A 22,093-nucleotide genomic window follows, 5' to 3' on the forward strand; every position below is an offset into this window, starting at 1 on the left:
GCTTGTACAATGTAACTTACACTAGGGGGACTATCTATTTTGAATGCTCAGTTCAAGGGAGAACAAATAAAACTTAAAGGTCCTTCTCGTCAAAACCCTTTCTTGTTATCAGGTTGCACTGATTGTCATTTCTGGGCAGTGATTTATAATATTCCTGAAAACAATTTGAATGAGTCCACACTTTTTCACTTACCATTAATGTTTTTATTTGACTTCATTTGAGACACGGAGAAACAGGGTGGAGTGAGTAGATGTTCACATTTTGAGGTTTTAAAAAACTTTTTAAATCTAGAAATCTATAAATTGCATTAGCTTAGAGATGACTTCTATACTTAAAAAATAAGTAACATTATTGTCATCTTACTGAAGCACTAAAATTCTGTATTTATTGTATGGTAGTGTGTAGTAAGCTCAATCAAAAGGCAGGTTATTTCGTTAATGATAAAAGAGAGTTGTAAAATACCCACATCTATAACCTGAAGATTTCTTGAGTGAAATGCAGTGTGAGTCAAATAAATTTGGATGTTCAGAAACCCCAGAGCAGATGAAACTGTATAATGGCTTTACAATTAAAATACCTAATTGCCTTTTGGACAAATATTTAAGAATTATTTCCTACTTCTTTCAGTATCTATTCTAGTTCATATTTCTTTGGTTGACCAAGAGCCATTATCTACTTCAACTAAGATCTGAAATAACAGCATTCCTGTTGATTTGTGAAGTCATATTTTATGAACGAAAATTCCAGCTTATTTCACAATACTGTAGCTGTGATAGAAGTAAATAGAGTTGTTGCTGGATCACATTCTTTCTGTTCTTCATAGACTCCAGAGAAGAAACAGTCAGAACCTTCCAGAGGAAGAAAAAGAAAAGCAGACACTCAGAGTGAAAGCAGCCAAGGTAAAACTGTAAATGAATTATAGGGTTATTATATACATTTGATTAAATGATGATGCACAAATCATGATTTAAGCTTGCCAGGCTTAAAAATCCTGTAGTATTGCTTACGTAAGACAGATCTTGGGTTTGGGATGATAAACGTCAAATCTTTTAACGCTACCTCAAATTTATCCATCGGTCAAAGGGATGGGCAATTAAACCTGGACTGTGTTGGTACTTGACCATAAGAGTTGTGCATTGCTCTCTGCATAACTTGCAGCAGCATTGGCATTCTGTGTACTGTTTAAAAATGTGCAGTACTTTTGTGGTTTGTATTTATTTTCAGTAGGTAAGGGGAAAAGTGGATTACTGGTTATAATATCTGATTGCTTGTTTTACATGTGTATTTAAAAATAATTGAATTTCGTACTTTTCTTACTATGGATACGGCGTAGTGCTCTAGAGCTGTGGGAGGCTCAGGATGAGACAGACTTTCAATTGAATGTTTACAAAGCTTGTTTTTTTTGTTTCTCTCTGTAATGTGACTTTTTCAGGGAGGAAATAGAAATTTCAAGGCAAAAATTCATCAAAAGGGAAGAGAAACTAGTTTTGGTGACATCTCCTTTAGATTCTTTTTGTTTCTAAGCTAAGAAATGCCACTTCAGATGCTATCGGTGGGCTCCATATCCAGAAGTCTTTGTGACACAACATAATACTACTTGAAGTTTTATATGGTTTCACTAGAATGGGTTTCTTTGTGTTACTTCAGAGACCTGGTTTGTTCAGAGAGCTTCAATGAAGTTTCCTGTTTTCATTGGTCTGGTAGCTTGTCCTTCCTACTACAAGAAGGAGTTGCAGTTAGAGAAAATAAAGACAGTTAAGAACTTTTTGGTATACACAACATGATTATAATGTCTAATAATTAATGTTTTACTGTCAGTAGCAATAAAAGTGAATAGTCTGCACTGCAATATTCTGTAGGAACAGGTGTAGAAAACAACAGTGTATTGGAGTTGTATAGTTGAAGCACAGCAAGTGCTGCTGTTGGAAAACGAGGAACAAGGGATCCAGCTGTTGTATGCACCATACCTAGGATTTTATCTACCTAACATGCAAAATCATCCAGAAAGGTTGGACTTGAAACATTTTTAGGACGTGGAGCTAATTAATTAGAAAGTGGAATCAAATCAGCATGAATCTATTTCTAATTGACTGTGCCAAGATAAGTTGATGTTGTCAGTCCATCAGTGCGGAGTTGCATAACATGACGTGGAATAGAATTTCTATTTAAAAGAAAAGCCTTTCTATGAAAACTGATTTAATTTGATAAAGTGAGATGTGGGAATCAAGCACAAGAAGGACAAATCTAACAGAATCATGTGGTATGTAAAGACCTGGCTAGAGGGCAGCAGTAGTGATGTATACAAATGGGGTAAGCACTGGAGGAATTATCTATGTGCTCTTCTAGGTCTTCCAGTTATCTAAATATTTCTTTTAAAAGTCTTTGACACGCGGAGGACTGCCATATGTCTCTTTTTCTTCATGGTGAGTGTTGATGACAAAATACTATGCAGCAATCCCACTATAGAGACATGCTTGACTACAAAGAGTTCTTGAGAGTTGGAGCAATAGGAAAGCTTGAAAGGCTTTGCTGAAAAGGGCAGAGAGATTTGTGGTAATGATCACCTAACTTATTACAAAAATTTATTCCTTTGAAGAGGTTTTGAAGTTTTGAACCATGGTTCATATTGTCTTAAAGCTGAGTAGAATATTTATGCCATTGGATAAGGCATTGGTGAGATTTTTGGAATGCTGCATATGGATTGTCAAAGAAAGGCGAATTCGGGTTGCTGCTCCTGTTTTGTTACTGGTTAAAATAAAAAAAATTCTGTTATCTTGTTCTTCTCTATTTATCTCTTTAGTGGATGCTGTGACTTGAAATCTGATCATTATACTGGGAGGAATGAAAGTACTCATTATCTTCCACATCCACAGTGTTAACTGGCATTTAGAGAAGTCCTTGGGCTGAATATCTGGGCAGAATAACTCACTTGGAGCATATAATATTAATGGTTAATTTGGATTTCAGATGTGGGTGAATTTGGAGATAACACTTGAAAAGGAGAGACACTTGCTGCTAAAAGTTTCATCTATAGGATGAAGGATATGCTTCCTTTTATCTAGAAGAGGTCTTTCTTACTGCTAAGTGTGTACTAAATCTGATTTAGAAGTATGGGTTGATTTCTGATTTCCGAATGGAAGGAACATGCAGATTTCTTTGTTGTAACCAATCCCTTAATTATCTAATGTTAGGAGGTCACGTATTATCACATCAAAGAAAACCTACTAACAAGTGTTAAGATTTTGCAATAATTATTGTACAGGTAAAAATGTAACATATCTATAAGTCATCTATTTAATCTATTACAATGTATTTGTTCCAGGAAAGAGTATTGGGGGACGTGGCCACAAGATTAGTGACTATTTTGAGGTAAGGTTTTTGTCTTTAAATTTACTTTTTTTTTTTTTTTTACAAGCAATTCTAGGTGGTACTTGTGAACTTCTTAGTTGTCAAATTCTGCAGTGACATCATAGCCTTGCTTTGTTCTTAGTAGGCTACCCTTCTTACAGTTGTGTATGAAAATACTAATTAGAACAAAGTACAGCCTTTCTTCATATGATATACTTTTTTTCAATGTAAGTTTAGGTGTTAAACCTTGAAGTAGAGATGCAGTTTCTTGGTGCAGCCTGAACTAAAAGACAGAAAATAGTTTCTTCTGCACTTTTCTTTAGGTGACACAAGGCTTCAGTAATCCAAGTAATGCAATCTAGATTACATATTTTTTGTACAGATGAGCTGTGTCATTCAGTGCTTGTATGATATATTTTAATTAAAGAGGTTGAATAATTTGAGGTTATATCTTCTCTTCAGTACCAAGGTGGCAACGGCTCTAGTCCAGTTCGAGGTGTACCTCCTGCAATCCGATCTCCTCAGAATTCACATTCCGCCCCTTCTTCTGTAAGTTTGTGAACTTCATGACTGCTGGAGATAGTTTCCTTCTCTAAAAGTAGCATGGCTTAAAAATATCGGCATACAGATATTTTTCTACTTTTTCAAAGGAAGGAATGATAGGAAGGAATTCATTTTTGAACAGCACGGGGAAAAAAAGGATCAAGTTGAATGTTTAAAACTAAAATTTTGTAGAAATAAGTTCTGAACAGTATTGTGTTGGGTTTTTTTTATAAAACGATTTTTGAACACAAAGCAATGTGAAATGACCTATAAATGTTAAAATGTTCCCGTGGTGTTTATTCGTAAGCTTTGCACAAAATAAGTGGGTATTTTATTACTTTCAGGGAAGGTGAACCCGTGATGCAGGACTTGAAAGCTAAGCTTTTGATAAATCTTAAGTTTTTAAATAATAACTTGCCTGTTATTAACTGTTTTTCTTAGTCACAAATTCATTTTTTTTCTGCTCATGTGCTCATTTTTGTGTTAGGTATACACATATGATTCTTAATGGCTACGCAGGTTCTGCCAATTGCAGAAATGATTTATTTTTTGTGATGGTAAACATTAATTTCCCTCTGTGTACTTTCAAACATATTGCTAACTGTATGGAGGATAATAAAGATCGTGGAAGTTGACTTGAATATACTGTCTCATAGAATCGTTAAGGTTGGAAAAGACCTCTAAGTCCAACCATCCTGAAGTCCAGTCATCAACGTGTCACCCCCGTGCTTGCTATAACACCACGATGTCCACTATACCATCATCCTTTGGATGAAGCCCAGTCTGGAGAAGCTTAGCCCCATTTATTGGGACTCCTCTGTCCCAACTTCACCCAGCTGAGCCCCCTTCATTTGCTGTTTGGGTTTTTATTAGGAGAAAATGAAGCCTTTCACAAGTCAGCACTAAAGCTAAGCCCTTTCTGGCCCTCACATAAGTGCTTGAATGAAATTTATGGACTGCAATGCCTAACACACAAATCAGTGTTTCTGGGAAGTTTCAGTAACACAATTTGTGTTCTGATCAGCACTAGCTTCCCCTTTCAAGTTATCCCATGGGAAATAAACTCTCCAAAAATAACTCACATTATTTTTTGAGTTGCAAAATCTTAGAATCAGAAAAATAAGTTTTTATAAGACAGGCATTGCCTTGTGTCAGTCATGTACTGTCTTAAATCTTTCCATCTGTTTCCCAGGAGTGACAGTCCCAGTTTTCTTAGAGAATATATTGCATCCTTTCTAGAATACAAGTGATGTATAACATAACAACATAGCAGTAATTCTCAATGCAGTGTATCATATAGTACCTTGTGTATTTAGGACACCGTATTTCTATGTTCTGTATCATTATCCTGCCAAGAGTTGTAAACAAAGATATGTTCATCATTGAATACTACAGTTACATCTAAAATTCTTTGTTTTCGTGCATTCCAGGTTCGACAGAATAGTCCTTCTCCTACTTCATTAGCTTTTGGGGACCACCCTACCACGCAACCAAAGCAGTTATCTTTTAAAATTACTCAGGTAAGCGCTTTTCAGCATGGAAATTCAAACTATAGGAAAAATTGGTAGATATGTTATTTCTTGGGTTTTCAAATATTAGACTCTTAAAGGATTTCAGAAGCTTTGCTTTTTAGTCTTCAAAAGAACTTTTGTTTTTAAGTTCAGCAGCTCGTAATTGCAGTCTCTTGAATTAGTTTTGTATTTTGCACTCTGCTTCCAATTTTGTGCTTTGTGAGCAGTTAGACAATGTGCTTGGTATGCTTCTGCAAAAGATTTTAACTGTTGTGTGAACTTAGAAGGAGAGACTTCTCTTTCGGATAGTAATTGAGATGGCAGCTGCTGTTGTCATATAACTGCTTAAACAAAACAGAAAAAAAAGTGAGGTGATAATCAAAATGCAATATAGTTCCTGTCATGACGTTAAAAGCCAATAGCACGTTTCATCATCTCTGCCACTTCTAATGCAATTTGTTCTTCTTATCACAAGTTAGTTAGAACAAGACTACCTTGGCTGTTGACAGAATACACAGGATTTAAAGTAGTTGTGTAGATCACTGAGAAAGTAATGCCTCCTATTTATTTCCATGGAAATTACAGCAGATATGAAGAGAACAATAACACTACATGGTAGAGTGAATTCTCAGCTCCCAGATACTATTTGTCAACATAGTCAGCACCGCTAGCTCTGCATTTTTGTCAACCATGAGCAGGAGCCTGTACGTCATGCTTCTAAAAATCTGCATGATAGTCTAGAGCATGGCTTGTCTTTCCCATTGCTGTCAAAACTGATGAAATGTACTAGCCACTGCTACGCTGTGCTCGCATCTACTGTTTGGTCTCCATAAATGTTCAGGAAGTGTCAGTGAATGTCAACAGGTGTGATTTTTTTTCTGCACGGTGAAATTCAGTGACATATTTTTACTTCATACACAGTTCCATCTCTTGTGCCATTTTGCCAGTGTGTTCTTCTGCTGCAGTCTGTCACATGGCAACAGAATGTAACAGTCTATTGTTGGAAAGGTTCAACCTCTACTGCACACCACCAACATCTGTCTCTGATGTCATTGACCAACATATTTAAAAAGGAGGCATTACTTTTGGAGCAGCCCTCAGTGTTGCCATCGAGTTCTTGCCTTGCTTTATATTCTTATTTGTGAAATTGTCCATGAGTGATGAAGTCTTCTTACATTGTCAGTGATTTGTTCCAGCTGTTCCCAGCTCTTCCTAATGAAGGGAAAAAGCAGTTTTGAATATGAAACTTCCATGCCACTACCAAAATACATGAAAGTAACATGTGTTGCTGATACAAGTTGATTTTCCTTTGTAACAAACATGACAAAAATAATGCTCTAATTATTAAAGAGAAGTATTAAATACTTTAAAATGTTCTTTTCAGACTGATCTCACAATGCTGAAATTAGCTGCACTAGAAAGTAATAAAAATCAAGACTTGGAAAAGAAAGAAGGTCGTATAGATGACTTACTCAGGGTAAGTGTAAGATCTGCGGTAAAACTATTCAGAGAAAAAGGCAATGGATTCTCAGCGAATATTTTAAATGCTTAAATAACCAGTGTTTTTCAATGTTACCCTGGAATTACATAAATGAAAAGTTGAAAAGTGTTCTTTTTTTTTTTTTCCCCTGAAAATCTGAGAAGCCTGTAAATGCTTAAGGCTTTTTTCTTCTCCATATTACAACTCGTTAACAACTAAATACGTATTTCTGTACTTCTTGGGTTTCCAAGAATGCCAATGTTGTTTTTCAAACAGTTGGTTAATTCCTTATGTTCTTAATATAATTTCACACAATGGATTTTTGTTTTGTTTTGTTTTAATTGTGAATAACAGTCGTCAGTGGGACAGCTGCAGTTTCAGAATGAAGGTGATTGTAGCAAACAGCCATGGACAATAACTACTTTTAATAAGAACCTACCCTATGCTATACTGTTTTTTGTTAATACTTATTTTCAGATAAAGGAGTCTTAGTGCTTATATCTCTGAATGTAGGGTTGGAAAGGTGGTATTTTGGAATGTGAAATAAACTGCATACTAAAGAAACAAAAAGCGCTCCATTCACAACTCATAGTCTGTTATATGTGTTTGTATGTGCAAGTATATATCCATGATACCATACATATAAAATTCTGCTTGCAGGCTTTGTGGGTACCTGGTTCAGCTCATGTCCAACAGTATGAGGTAGAAAGCTAACATTTAAAAAAAAAAAAACAATTAAACAGAATAGTGTGTTTTTCTAAGTTGATAAAGATAACTGCAGCATAGGAAACTTGGTATACTTTCTACTCAGATAATTGAAATTTTTCACAATAAAAGTCCATAATGTAAAAGTTTTGTTTCATGTGAAAAACATAAGAATTTTGCATTATTTTGGCAATTAAACACAAAGGATCCAGAGCTAAATTAACATCAGTTTAGTTCTGGAGAACTGGAAAAAAATATCAGTACAGTGTTTTTATATATAGAAAATATACAAGCTGAGTACTGTCTAATACAGAATGCAACTTGGTGTAAAGGAAGTAATGTTCTTGAGTGTATTTTATTTCAAGTATATGCCTGTTTTTAAACAGAAAAACATCTTTTACACATCCATTCTTACCTACAGGAATGATACAAACATTTTCTTACTATATGTGTGTATTTATGTATGTTCCCTGCTTCAGCTGTGTGAAAGATGCATGTGTTGAAGGTAGATACCTTTATTTTAATTGGCATCTGATTTTAAAAAAAGTGTTTCAGTATTTCTTCTAATATTTCTTGTATTTATTAGGCTAACTGTGATCTCAGAAGACAAATAGATGAACAACAAAAGCTACTTGAAAAATATAAGGAAAGGTTAAACAAATGTATTTCAATGAGCAAGAAGCTCCTAATTGAAAAGGTAAGTTTACTTTTAAAATGTTTGTGATAAAAACTCTGGAGTGCTGTAGGACTCTATTATAGTTCCTTCATTTTAGCTTTTACTTTGTGATTAGTCTCTACTGAAACTTTGTATTAATGGTCTCTATCTGGAAGTAAATATTCTTTTATAATCCTGAATAGCAAAATACTGAGCCTTTTCCAGATCATGAAAAATTTGCCTTTTTGATTTATTTTTTTCTTTTACTGTCATGATTCAGATATAATACAGCATAAAACATAAGGATTTAGGATGTTACCAGTTCTCTGGATAAAATTAAAGTTTCTAAGTGGATGAAAAAAAAATCTGAACTTAATGCATTGTGTAGAGGAGCCAGATAATAATCTCTGTGAGACGCTTAATTGGCTGAGATAATTTTTGATGTAGAATGATGAAATGCTATGCTAGTCCAGAATTAATGAAAACAAGAACATGAAGGTGACCATTTGACTTCATAGTTCTTCGGAAGAAATGTCTGTTTCAAATTTAATGTCAGTTATATTGAAGCTTGCAGCACTTTTCTGTAAAAGACAACGATATCTTATTTCCCTTCCTCTTCATTAAAATAGCCTTGTTAGAAGAATAACAAATTAAAAATGAACAGAAAATCACCTCATTACAAATGAAGGTACAAAACAGTTTAAGACAAAACGTCACATCTGTTCCTTAACACTGTATGCTGGTGTCAGATACAAGGATGCAGACTGATCTGAGATTAGGGGGAATTCGCTCTAAGTTATTTCAGTGCTTTTAAACTTCCAGCATGAGGGGAATACAAGGAAGATATGCCTCAGGTTTGTTCCATATGATGCTAGGTGAACAGCTTCAGACTGAGAATATCACATAGGAAATTTTTCTTCAAAGGCCATGCGTGCTTCCTCTTCAGTCTAGAAGTCTGTTAGCACAGTGATCCTTATTTCCATCAGCTTCTCACTCTGTGGTTTTGGGCCATTAGCCCAAGAAGGAGCCAGCATTTGTAACAATTAGAGAAGTTTCTGTCCATCAGTAGTTTTCACAGTTCTCTTTCTTTCTGTGCTGAAGCAGACTCAGTCATCAGTCATATCTCACAGTGCTTCTGGTATCAGCAAGGTTCAGAGAGAGCATCTGCTCATATTACTGCAAGTTAATATCTATTGGACTTATGTCTACGTGCAATCCAGTCCCACCTAGAGGTTCCTGAATCTGGTCACTTTGGTTCAAGTAGTAACAAGTAGTGACTGGAGCTGATGCACTCCTAGTATTTAAGATTTGTTTATTATAATAGATAATATAATAGACAAACATAATTTTCATAATACACTTCCGATGCTGATAGTTTATCGATTCTGCTGTATTTACAAATGTTCTTTTAATTATGAACATAAATGAACTTTATAGGGAAACTGAGTCAAACTCATCAGCAGCACTGATTCTGACAAGCGCAGATATTTGAGTTCTGCAGAAGTTAGAATAAAAGGAGTAAGGTAATAAAAGGTTTTTTGGGGGTTTTTTATTTTAGTACTTAACACTTTAGTATTACTAAGTATGAATATATTTTGTTTTCTTAGAGCACACAAGAAAAGCTGGCAAGCAGAGAGAAGAGCATGCAAGACAGATTACGCCTGGGGCATTTTACAACAGTTCGTCATGGTGCTTCATTTACTGAACAGTGGACAGATGGCTTTGCATTTCAGAATCTTGTAAAGTTAGTCAATGCAGTGTTCTTAAATTCTCACTTAGGTCCCTCTAGTGGATTTTTTTTATTTCTGAGATTCTAAGTTTGGAGCAGCTTTTCATACATTATATGTTGCTTTGCCTTTTGGATACTGAGAGTACAGCACAAGCCTCCCTTAATCAGCTGAGGGAACACTGAGACTGGATGTCCTTGAGAAATGATTTGGTTTTACTTGATTTTAACCATCCTTACAGACATATATGAATATACTAAATGAGTATTTGATTATTCAGCTCAGCTTGTAGAAAGAGCTGTGAAATTATACCAGTGATATTTTCAAGCAGCTAAGCAAGTATCAGTGGTGATCATTGGGACAGATGTGACTCTCTGTGACTCTCTCACTGGTCATGTCGCATAGGTGCTCTCCGCACATCCATGTTTGTAGCAGCTTTTTCAGGCATTCAGCTCCTTGTTGCCATGAAAGGTGAGGGACAAATCTGGCACCCTCAGATAGTGTAGCCCAAAGGGATGAGAGAAAGTGGCCAGCTGGAAAAGAGCTGCTGCTGCAATAGGTATTTCAGCACTCTGCAGAAATGGGGCCAACAAAGAGCAGTCTAGGACACAGTTGGGGATGGTGGTAATTATGCAAGTGCATCTTTAAGATGTACTTTGTTAATGAGTCTGAATCAGTCTGTGGCTTTATATAGGTAAATTACCAATACATTGGTTTTTGAAGGGGATTGTTTTGTCTTAACATTTTATGTGATTGCCTAGGATGTTAAGATTGTCTAAAAAAATCTATGTAAGTGGTTTGTAATTGTTTGCCCCACAACCAAACCGATGATTTACTTGAGAATGGTCAGATCAAATTCAGCATTTGGCCTATGAAAATCAGATATTCTTTTATTGCTTTTGTTACATTTCTTTTGATGGTATAAAACAACATATCCATCAGCTCAGATATGTGTTGCTTTTTTCAGTACAGAAATAATGTGCAACACTTTGGAAAAGGGGGGAAGAAAAGAAAAGGAAAACACAAAAGGAGATTGTTCCAAAACTTTGGAAAATTTTTCCACCTCATGAAGAATCATGTTGTTATTTTTCATAAGAAACGTTTTTATATGTACAGTTCACCAGCTTAAAAGATATTCTTTTGCATTTTAAAATAACTGAAACCTTAATAACACTTCTTTGGGGGTTTACAGGCAGCAAGAATGGGTGAATCAACAAAGGGAAGACATTGAAAGGCAAAGAAAGCTCCTGGCCAAGCGAAAGCCACCAACTACAAATAATTCTCAGGCACCATCTGCCAATTCTGAACCCAAGCAGAGGAAAAATAAAGCTGTGAATGGGGCAGAAAACGATCCCTTTGTTAGACCCAATTTGCCACAGCTGTAAGTTTAACATTTCAATCAGTCTTTTACATAAATTCTCTGATATTGTCTATGTGAGTTCCATTCAAATAACAGCATAAAAAGACATTCAGTATATTCAGTAGCTATGTTCTCACTGAGGACTTGCTGATGTTAAGGAAATTTGCACCACTGCCTATCAAGATACTGTACAGTTGCCCAGGTTATTTTTGGTAGAGTCACCAGAGAAAGGTCTGTACTGTGTTTATGCAGTGTTCTTTCTGTTTTCATAATGTAGAGGAGTTCTTATTCTGATTTCTTATTCTTGCAATGTTATTGATTTCTGTTGAACTGTTACTCATCCGCTTTGGCTTGGGAACCTCTTCTTTAGTTAATTTCTTTTTTTTTTTTTTTTCTTTTTGTTTAACAGTTGTTATCTGGCAAGAAGAGTGTTAGTATTTGGTGACATGTATTTAAAAAAAAGGAAATGGAAAAAATCTTTTTCCTTTTCCAAATGCCGATCTCAAGAGCAACTGTTAGGAGTTACTGATCCCATTTCACATATTTACACTGGAAATTTTTCATAGTTTACACATAAAATTAAGGGCTATCAAAGAATTCTCAGTTTTTCAAGTGGCAGAATTTTCTTGTGGACAGAAATCCAGAGCACAGACAGATGTATTCTTGACATTTAATTGAGCATTTTAAGAAGTTTCTGCTTGTATATGGTAGTTACTGCCATTGTTGTTGGGAGGATGTAGCTGATGGTCTCTCTGTTCCTCCTGTAAATGAAAAGTAAGTAAGTAGGTTTAGAAAGACTAGCAAGTTGATCCTTTTTCTTTGTAGAACTAGGCTGAGTTTGTTGCTCATTGTCACATGTCACCTCTCACTAGTGTAGTTAGTTTATACCCTGGGGGAAGTTAGTTGATACCCTAAATTCCTTTAGTTACATCTATAAAATTATTTGTTTGGGGCATCAGTTCAAAGAGAGGTGTGTATGTGTCATTCTTTAAGACTGCATCGTGAAATTGTTTAGCTTTGATACAAGTATCATGAAAATATACTAGTAAGGCTGACAGTGTAAGCAAGTCTTGATTAGTGTTACTCGTGTCCTTCTGCAGAGCTCAAGAATGATCACTCAGATTGATTCTTTGCAACATTTAGTGCCTACCCTGCTTCTCTGAGAGCATAATTGATACTTCTGAATAGCAGTAGATTACTGTCATATTAAAAATACCTTTTTGTTTCAATGTAATACCTCATGTTAGTAACATTTAAGGAATGAAAAAATCTGAAAAGTTACAGAACTTTTAATTCACCAGCATGTTATATTTGCAAATATGTAACCACCTTTTACAATCTGCCCTTTTAATGGAAATGTCTATATTCCATAATAAAAGAAGACAAAGCTTTTTTTTCAGTTGATACTAAGAATTGATAGAATAGGCATCCAAACAGTATTTGCAGAGCATTTGAGTCCATATAACATTAGCCAATTCTTAGCCTGTAATCAGGAAGAGAGGTATCTTTCTTTTAAATGTTTACTGTGTCAGTGAGAGAGATTAGTATTTCTGTAGTTGGTGGGCCAGTGTTAATGCTCCAAACTGTACTTGGGACGTATTTCCTGCTGTAGAAGCTACCATTACGTTTCCACATTAACAGCAAAAGTTCATACAGTATTTTTGGCTTTTCGGGAGCTGAACATTTTTAAAATTTCAGATATGCAAAGCAGTTTTATTTTAGAATCTTTCCATAAATAATGGCTTTTCTTTTCCTGTATGTCATTTAACAGTCCATAGCATTGTATTAACTATGAAATAGAAATAAACATAAATAATGAAATTGTGGCAGTAGGAATTTTGTATTTCCGGTTTATTTTCTTTATTCAGGGAATTCTGTGCTGTTTTTTCTGCTTCTCATTGGCATAGATATATTTTTAAATGGATTTTGATAACCCAGCAAGTACTGCTTGCTGTTTATTAGTATGCATTTGATCTTGTCTTCCTTCATGTTAAATTTTCGTAATTGTGTTGTTAATTTAGCAGGTGATTAAAATGTACACTCTGGGGAAAAAAAATACAGAAGGTAGGGTCTAGTTAGTAAGTAGACCAAGGCAAATTACTAAATAAATAAAAAAAATTCAGTTTTTCATTGAATTCAGCTTAATCGATGTGTTAAATGGCACAAGAAAATGCCTGCTGTAACAGAATTGCCCAGAGAACAATCAGAATTGCCCTTTTGTGTCTAATAAACTGTTACCAAATTGAAACTACTTTTGCTTAATTTGATCATATTATCATCTAGATGTAAGATTTCTTGTTTTTATGACAAACTTATTAATGTTGTTTCAGACCTCTGAGAAGATTTCTAGTATGTCCTGAGATTACAGAATCATTAAGCTGTGTCATGCTCTTAAGCCTTTACTTGAAGGCATTAAAAATGTTTACATTAAGGATTTGTTACGATGTTACACAGCAGTGCTGTGTGCTGACTCCTCTTTGCTTCTCAGTGCTGTTTTGCATACCTTGCTGAAACAATTACTAATTATGCTCTTCCATTTTTGTGTAAATTTGTCATCTGCATGTGATCCCCTCCTATTACATTGTGCTTATCACAGTTCCTGTGTTACGTCAAAAGTAATGATCTTAATTAGTCCAGTCAAATGGAAGATGTTCTGTTTATATTAGCCCAGGGAAAATGCAGAGCTGCTGAGATTAATGAACTATAACAGTAATAAATCAACACAACATACATGCGAGTGATTAGGCAAATCTTTTTTAAGCAAACCAACAACTTGCTACTGCTTATTAGCAACAAGTGTCCCTACATTGCTAACATTATTTACTTTAGAAGTTATCTCTAGTTCAGCTATTGACAAGAGAAAATGATCTATAGCTTTGTGTAACAAGCAGTGTTATTGAAACTATTTCTGAAAACAGTAGTTAACTCTTTTGAAATCAATTTAAGGTGTTGCCCGAGGCATTCTTTAGTAAGAGCATTGCTCTGGTTTAGCAGGACATGTTCTCCAATACCAATTTAAAAGCAAAGTCTTGGCACTGGAGTTATCAATACAGAAGTGGCTATATGTCATTGCTCAGTGAGTGAAAGGTGATTCTGGGTGGTTAGCCTCATCCTGCATGTGTTTTTAAACATTGTCCTGATTTTCCAACATGCATTCAGGTTTTTTTTTTTGTCCCCAACCAAAAATAAAAGTAGTTTCAGTTTTGAGAGATCCCTTTTTATTGAATGAAATAATGTTATTAATCTTAAGTGAAAGTAGTATATTGAAATGTATTTGAAGAAGAAACTTTTATTTAAAATAGAGTTAACTGTCATAGCCCTGGGAAAATGTTTTCCAAAAGTTCATTCCAGATTCTTGGTGACTCTAGAGAGCTTTGAAAGTGTTTTGATTTTTTTAAACAGACTATTATTTCTGGAGGCAAAACTTGATGTAATTTGGGTGGTATAGTCCTTCCCATCTGCCTTCAGGTGTATTGGTTGTATTTAACACCCAGTCGACGATTTCTCTGCTTTCCCAGTTACTCCATGAGAGTCTGCATGCATTCTCATCCCTGTACATAATTTGAAATAGAGCATAAAGAGCTGGCAGAGTTTGTTAATGTGGCTGAAGAAATGCATCGTTTAGAGAGAGCATTCTGTTCTGCATGGAACAAATAAAAATATTTTCAGAAACTTTTTCAGATTGAAGTGCCAACAATGTGTCTGGGCTTTACAGAATGAGTGACAACAGCTCTTTTCCTGAGGCTGTCTCTTTTTGAGGCAGACTGGAAACAATGGAAGAAATGGGACATGGTGAAAAGACCTCAGGGAAATCTTGAATTGGTCAGTGTTTGCTGCCCATCTTTGTAGAAATTCTAGGAACTTATTCGAATAAGTTTGAACCCCCCTCCTCCAAAAAAGCACTTCACAGATTGTACCCAAGTGCTTCTATTGGATGTGCAAATTGCTGTTTTGGGGCATGGCGGCATTCTACTGTATGTATTTATCCATGATGATTTTTCATCTGGGAAACAGTGGGAAAAGAGATTGTTGTTCATGTGCCATTTTTAATTGTCATGACAACCAAGGAGCATGTGGCCATTTGGACTTTTTTTGTCTTGTCAGTGGCCACTAATAGGTATGTTTTTATCAGAGATGAAGGTTTTGTTCTGACTTGTGAGGAAGAAGTGCAGAGGTTGGTAAGGTTACCTATGTATGCTGTGTCAAAGCCTTAAAAATTCAGCTAGAAACATTTTTAAACTATTGGAAGGCTCTTTTTTTTTTTTTTTTTTTTTTTTGCTAATAAAATAAATGCTTGAATTGTGATACCAAACTTTTCAGGCTAGGATGGCTGTCTGCTTTCTTATAGTGACAAATAAATATGGCATACCAAGGCTCTAAATGTCACATGTCTAAACATGCATGTGTAGAATATATGCAGTACTTTTTTGGAATTTCAGGAATTTATTGCATGTGTATGATGTTAATTTGGCTGCGGGCTGTTAAAACACAGCATTTATTGCATGGTAGTTTTGAGTGGAAGAGGTCATGGTCAGGACCCGAATGTTACCAGATTCATTCACGCAGCCTATCCCCAGCTACTCTCTTTACCCAGCACTTCTTCTGTCAAGCAGAAGCTCAACCTTCTAACTGCAGTGCCCTTACTGGATGGTGGCATCCTGTCACCAACCACTGTCCCTCCCATGTGCTCCTCGGTCTTTCTTCTTCCACATCTGATGAGACCTGCCTTGGTCTTGGGTGACGGAGGAGCAGCCTCTTCTGCAGGAAGTAGTGGTGTCTTGTAGGTGACTACTGCTGTCAGATGTGGACGTCCAGTGATGACCATAGGTGGAAGGTGGTGGAAGCACTCTCTAGGCTTGGATGTTTTTGGCCTTTGCAGTGGGGTGGTGGCCTGTAGCTACAAAACAGGCAGTATGCATATTGTCCTTCTTTTGCTATTTGTTATATATTGTTTCAAGAGCATTAATATAAAGTGTATTAATAGATGGAAAAAAAAAAAAACAGCACTTCACTTCTATGCTTTTTAAATAAATTTATGTTTCTGAATGTAAGAGGGGGAAAAAAAAGTCATTTTTCAAAACTAAGCTAACAAAATCCAAAGCAACTATGTCTGCTTACAGTTCAGAATTTTACATGCTTTCTTCTGAAAGATAGTGGTCAGTAACAACAGATTTAAATTGTTGTTAATTGTGCTGTGTCTCTAATAGAACTAGATTTATAAGGAAATAGAAAAATGAAAATAGTGATTTATTGGGATATAATGTAGACATATGGAAAGAGTGACTTCAAATCTTAATGTTTTCAATACAACCTTGATCTTGTGCTTTGCACTGAAGAGAGCTATTTAAGTACTTCTTGGAAGGCAATACTTATTAGAGCCATCTGAGCACTTTGTTGTAACTGTATAGATAACTGAGATTTAATTAAAATTAAAAAAAAACATGTATGGTCCTGCTATTACTACATTATCGTCTTAATATCATGTATTATGTTAGGTTTTCAGAGCATCTTCGGTTTTAGGGCTTTTAGTGTTCAAAGAAATTTCTGGCATATCTTATGTTACAGAGTTTATATTTTCAGCGTGTTTTACTTGTGATTCAGCTTTTCTAATCCACCTAAAATACTTCTGTTTAAAAATTTCACATAATCTGCATTTCTGGAAATAGATACACAAACCTGCAATTTATACTGGAGGCAAGAGCCTGGAAGGAAATAATACTTAACCTTATTCACGTTGGTTTCCTTTGCTTTTTTTTTTTTTTTTTGAGAGTTTAATCCATGTTAGAGCAGTTAGCTGTTCAAGGAATACTGAGAAAAGCATCAGAGATGCTGCTGCAAGTTGTCGAACTTGGCCTTAGTGCTGTCTTTGGATCTTTGATTAGAGCAGGAATTAGAGCACTGTTTTAGGTTTCTTGCTGTCGTTTGGGAAATGCAATGCCAGTGTTCTTAGCCTATTGAGATATCCCATTTCACATTTGCTTTAATGCCTCTTCTTCCTTCCCAGAGGAGATTGTCAGGAAAAAAATGTAAAAGTTTAGTGCCAAAACGTGTCTCTAAGGGGACCTTCTCTTTCTTGAAGAGAGGTGAATTTCCTCACATTTTGCCTTCAGAGTGTTTGTGGATTTCTGATGGCTGCTATTCATTACAGTAGGAAAAAAATTGTAGGGTAAGTTTGTGTAATGCTTCCTAAAAAAAAAAAAAAAAAAAAAAATTGCTTCCTTCTAAAATTGACAGGGACATGGTCGTGAGTGTTGTTTGTTTGTTTTTCACTTGACGTGGAGTGTTTTCTAATCACAGGGGTTGGAAGGAACCTCCAGAGATCATCGAGTCCAACCCTCCAACCCCCCTGTACATTGTATTACCTTCCCAGGACTATTGATTGAACTCAGTAAATTATGGACTTCTTATTAATATGTCATGCTCTTAGCTTTGGATAATGCGAATAACAGATCTAAGCAATAGAGTAAAATGTGTATGCCATCCAGCATTAGTTTTTTCCATCACTTCAGTGTGTTTTTAGTGTTTTTTTGTGGAGGCCATATCATTTTTTCCCCTGTTCATCATATACATACAGTTTCTCCTTTGGAAAGCATGTTTTTACACTGAAATTACAAAAGTGAAGATTCAAAGGGTTCAAAAAGACACCTTTGGTATTTTGATTTTAAACAACATAAAATAGTATGTGTGTTGTAGCATTTAAATAAGAGTACTAAATAAGATATTTTTTTTTTTAACAGTTTGACTCTAGCAGAGTATCACGAACAGGAAGAAATTTTCAAACTTCGATTAGGACATCTCAAGAAGGTATGAGTATGCTCTGTAGTTCTAACGTTTTTGGATTGTGCCCCTAACAGTCAAAGCTAGTACTGCCAGAATAAGGAGAAGATTTACTTGCCATAGACATTGAGAATAGAAGGGAGTAGTAAAGAATCCTTGTAACAGTGATGTAACCACAACTACTGGTCTTGCTTTAGAGCTGAGAAAATGGAGTCAAATTTGATGTGACTTCTTACATTGGTATTGGACCTTTAAAAGAGTCTGGTATGGGACATTGCAGTTCTGAATGAGCACTATGTTTTGGTAATCTGCCATATCCATTTTAGTTGTATACTATTTATAGCAAGAGAGGAAAGAGTATTTCCTAGTTCTCTGTCTCTTGAATTATGTTTGCTTTATTCCAGTTTCTGAAAAAATCTAGCAGTGCTTTTTTCTTGAAGCCAGCTAGGCCCTGTGAGAACACTGGTGCTGTTTTTGGGGAGTATGCCTAGAAAACACTTGAACCTCCAGTAGGAAATTTGAATAGAAACTTGCTGGCTCTGTGAGGTAGACTCTGCCCACTTCATTTGTGCTTCGTTGCAGTAGAAATAGCAACAGCTTCCTTTAAAGTTGTGTTATGAAATTCTGTAGGTTGCATTATTTATTTATTTTATATCTACTGGAAATTGTGAGTGATATATGAAAGAAGCTGTTAGAAACTTGTTTAATACCCAGATTTAGTTTAGACTTTGAGCATCATTGCTAAGGTTCTCTGTGCAAGAACAAACTTGACTAAATGCCAGAGGGGAAAAAATACTATTTCTTGGCAAATCATGTTTGAATAAATATGAAAGTAATAATAAGTAAACGTTCTTGCATTTTAATTCCCATATGTGATGCAGACTTCGTTGGTAACTAAGAAAAATAATTTTGCTACCTTTTACATTACTGCATAGTGTGTCATTGCTGATTACATGTATTATTCTTTCCTTCTGCATATGCTGTTTTGCTGTCTGTTCTTTTTCGCTGTCCAGATGCTTTCCTGGAGCTCTTTCTTTTTTTTTTTTTAATGCCCTGTACATTCTGCCACCACCAGTTCTCTTCTTCGTTCTGCTCCCCAGGAAATTCTTTTCCAACTAGCTGCTTTAGTCCTAGAGAGAAGCTCTTGTTTTCTCACTTCCTTTTGTACAGCAGTGACCTGAGGCAGTTAAGCTGGTTCATTGTTGCTTAAAGGTATTCACAATCTGAGTGTCTTAAAAAACAGCTGGAAACAATGGAACCAGCCAGTTCTCTTTGGACTAACACTGACCTATGAACCACATTTTGAGAACAACTGAATTGCATAATATATGAATAAAAAAGTCCAAAAGAGATATAACTGATGTGTTGTTTTTCTTGTCAGCCTTTAGGAAGAACACAGACAACAGTGTGTGTAAAAGTGTGTGGCCTTTTTGAGGAAGAAAGGAGGACTAGAATTCTTCTTAGAGGACCTGTGGGTTATGAGGAACTGCATATAATTTCAGAGTATTTAATGGAGATCTACAAGTATTAATCTAAATATGAAAAAAATTCAAATTTTGTAAACAGGAAAAAAAACAATGCAAAAGAACCACTTAACCACTTAAAAACAAATGATGTACCATTTGATTTTACGATAATTTGGTTTGGATTCCTAAACTTATTTGATAGGTTTCTAGATTATATAAATACAGGTGTTATTTCAGAATGGGGTTTTATGATGTACATTGTTCAGAAACACTGACTTTAAAGCGTTTTTCTCTCCCCCATGATGATTTCAACCTCCACCCCTTGTACCATGACTTGCTGCCTTTACCAGCACCATTAGATTGTGCAGTTACAGAGTGAATTGGATTAGAAAACTGATCTTTTATCAAAAAACAAATATGCAAATGTTGGCAAGGCTTGCTTTTTTTTCTTTTTTTTTTTCTTTTTTTTTTTTTCCCTTTTAAAGAAAAGGTTGATCAGTTTTCAAGTCTGGTTCACCATGTAGCTGTACAAACAGTTTGTGCCAAAATAACAAGAAGATGTGGGGCACTGCTGGGTGGAAAAAAACCCACATACAGAAAAAAACAAAAACAGAAAATCACGTATCAGATGCCAGGCTTTCTTTCTCCTTTTCAGCTAGAGTAATTTTGTAGTTATTAGATTTCTTCTGTGGACTAATTTTGGCTCCCAGTCTTACAAAGTTTCAAGTTTTAGAGGTGCTTACTCTGAAATAGATGCAGCTCCTTTGACAGTCTTTCAATGAGCGTACCACATGGATAGATGTGCTGGTTTCCATAAATTAGGTTTTGTGCTTTCTTTTCCTTTTTTTGTTGAGATTCTGAATAGATAACTATTTAAATGTTTTCTTATATGCAGCATAAGGATGACACACTTCTAAGTGACAAGATTAGTTAGAGAATATCCTCATAGCTAACAGTATTTTTGAAATTGCATTTGAGGTTTTAGGTAATACATCTTCTATGTTTGTAAGCTTAGTAAGATAGAAATGGATAAATCTTTTGAAATTAGCTTTGTTTTGGTGTTCTGTATCAGCACTTTAAGAGCACTTATGCTGTAACGATTTATTCTGTTATATTTTTTGTTTACCCTCTAACCTCTAAATATTTCAGACATCTTTTCCTAATCTGCCAGCTTATACAAAATCTGTAACTGCATATCTCCATTTTTTTCTTCATCATACATCAATTTTAGCCTGCTTCCCAGATAATTTCTCTCCTTGGCTGAGGTACAAAACCCAGCTGCCTCTCATTTTGAATAGCATCCCTACAGTGCAGAACAGCACTGTGAACATCCCGTTACCTGGGGATTCATGAACAGGAAGTTCCTTGAAAATATTTTTTGCCTTATCTCTCTGAGTTTTTCAGGCTTTAGAAGAAAAGCAGTGCTTTCTTCTAGTTCAGTATGGTTTTGTAATGTAATGTTCCTCCATCACCACTAGTATTGATGCAGGGGTAAAAATATCCTTTTCAAGTGAGGAGTAAATGAGCTTTTATACTTGATTCTTTTCATTTGCAGGAGGAAGCTGAAATACAAGCAGAACTTGAACGTTTGGAAAGAGTTAGGAATCTTCACATCAGAGAACTGAAAAGAATTAATAATGAAGATAATTCACAGTAAGATTTACTGTCTTGATTTTTGCATGCATACTTTAAAAATACTGCACTAAAATCAAATTTTGTTTGTAGGATATAAGCAGGTTCATGATTTTTTCTTTGGTTCCTTGTTTGTTTGTGTGCATTTTAAAAAACAGCTTTACCAAACAAGCAGTAATTTTTTTAAAGCTTAATAGTTCACTGAATATGCAGGAAATAATACACATACACAGATTATAATGCAGGAATGCTAAAATTTGCAGTATCACCACACTAGGAAAAAAATATCTTGGAACTGTAAGCCGGCAGTAATGCAAGAAATGGGGAGGTTTGATGCGTGAAGAACTATTTTGTAGAGTAGTTAAGTCAGTTAGTTTTATTACACCATAATTTACATTACAGGTGCCTGATAGGAGAAAGACAAGCACAGAATCTTCTGTGTTATGTTAAATTTACTCCGTACTTCAGCTCACATGGCCGTATATTGTGATGTTAAATTGGCATTTAAGGTTTACTTTTAACTGTGTAGGTTCCAAAGTAGTAATTACGTAACTAATAAAGTTAGTGTGTTTTCTGTGGTGGGGAATACAAGCTCTAACATCTAGTGTTTCATCAATGCTTTAAGGTGGCAATGTTGCTAAATTTGTTCTACCTATCTGCAGCTATTTCCTTATACCCTTGCCCTTTTTCTTTTCACGTGCCAGCAATGGCATTTTTCTAGTGAACAGCTGCTGAAAGTTGAGCCAAGTTATATTTCCAGCTCCCATGGCTTATTTTTCTGGATTAATTTTAACTCCAGCTCAGTCTTCTGATCTAGTTCTTCCTCAAACTAGCCCTAAACCCTTCTTTAAAGTTTGCCATGGGGAATAGTTAGCAACTGGCCTTAGA

At 35.4% G+C, this 22,093-nt stretch overlaps 1 protein-coding gene across 1 annotated transcript in view; it reads left to right on the plus strand.

Annotated features, from left to right (window-relative positions):
* The window catches only part of TLK1 (tousled like kinase 1), a 65,933-nt gene that overhangs the window by 32,516 nt on the left and 11,324 nt on the right, over nucleotides 1-22,093 (plus strand). Inside the window, exons 4-13 of the mRNA XM_085228382.1 lie at nucleotides 825-900; nucleotides 3,324-3,370; nucleotides 3,812-3,898; nucleotides 5,323-5,412; nucleotides 6,788-6,880; nucleotides 8,175-8,285; nucleotides 9,851-9,987; nucleotides 11,163-11,351; nucleotides 18,068-18,134; nucleotides 21,129-21,226. Coding sequence (XP_085084508.1) covers nucleotides 825-900; nucleotides 3,324-3,370; nucleotides 3,812-3,898; nucleotides 5,323-5,412; nucleotides 6,788-6,880; nucleotides 8,175-8,285; nucleotides 9,851-9,987; nucleotides 11,163-11,351; nucleotides 18,068-18,134; nucleotides 21,129-21,226 — 995 coding nt within the window. The remainder of the gene's footprint in view (nucleotides 1-824; nucleotides 901-3,323; nucleotides 3,371-3,811; nucleotides 3,899-5,322; nucleotides 5,413-6,787; nucleotides 6,881-8,174; nucleotides 8,286-9,850; nucleotides 9,988-11,162; nucleotides 11,352-18,067; nucleotides 18,135-21,128; nucleotides 21,227-22,093) is intronic.

Source organism: Meleagris gallopavo, chromosome 7, assembly GCF_905368555.1.
Source record: "Meleagris gallopavo chromosome 7, MGAL_WU_HG_1.1, whole genome shotgun sequence".
Taxonomy (NCBI): Eukaryota; Metazoa; Chordata; class Aves; order Galliformes; family Phasianidae; genus Meleagris; species Meleagris gallopavo.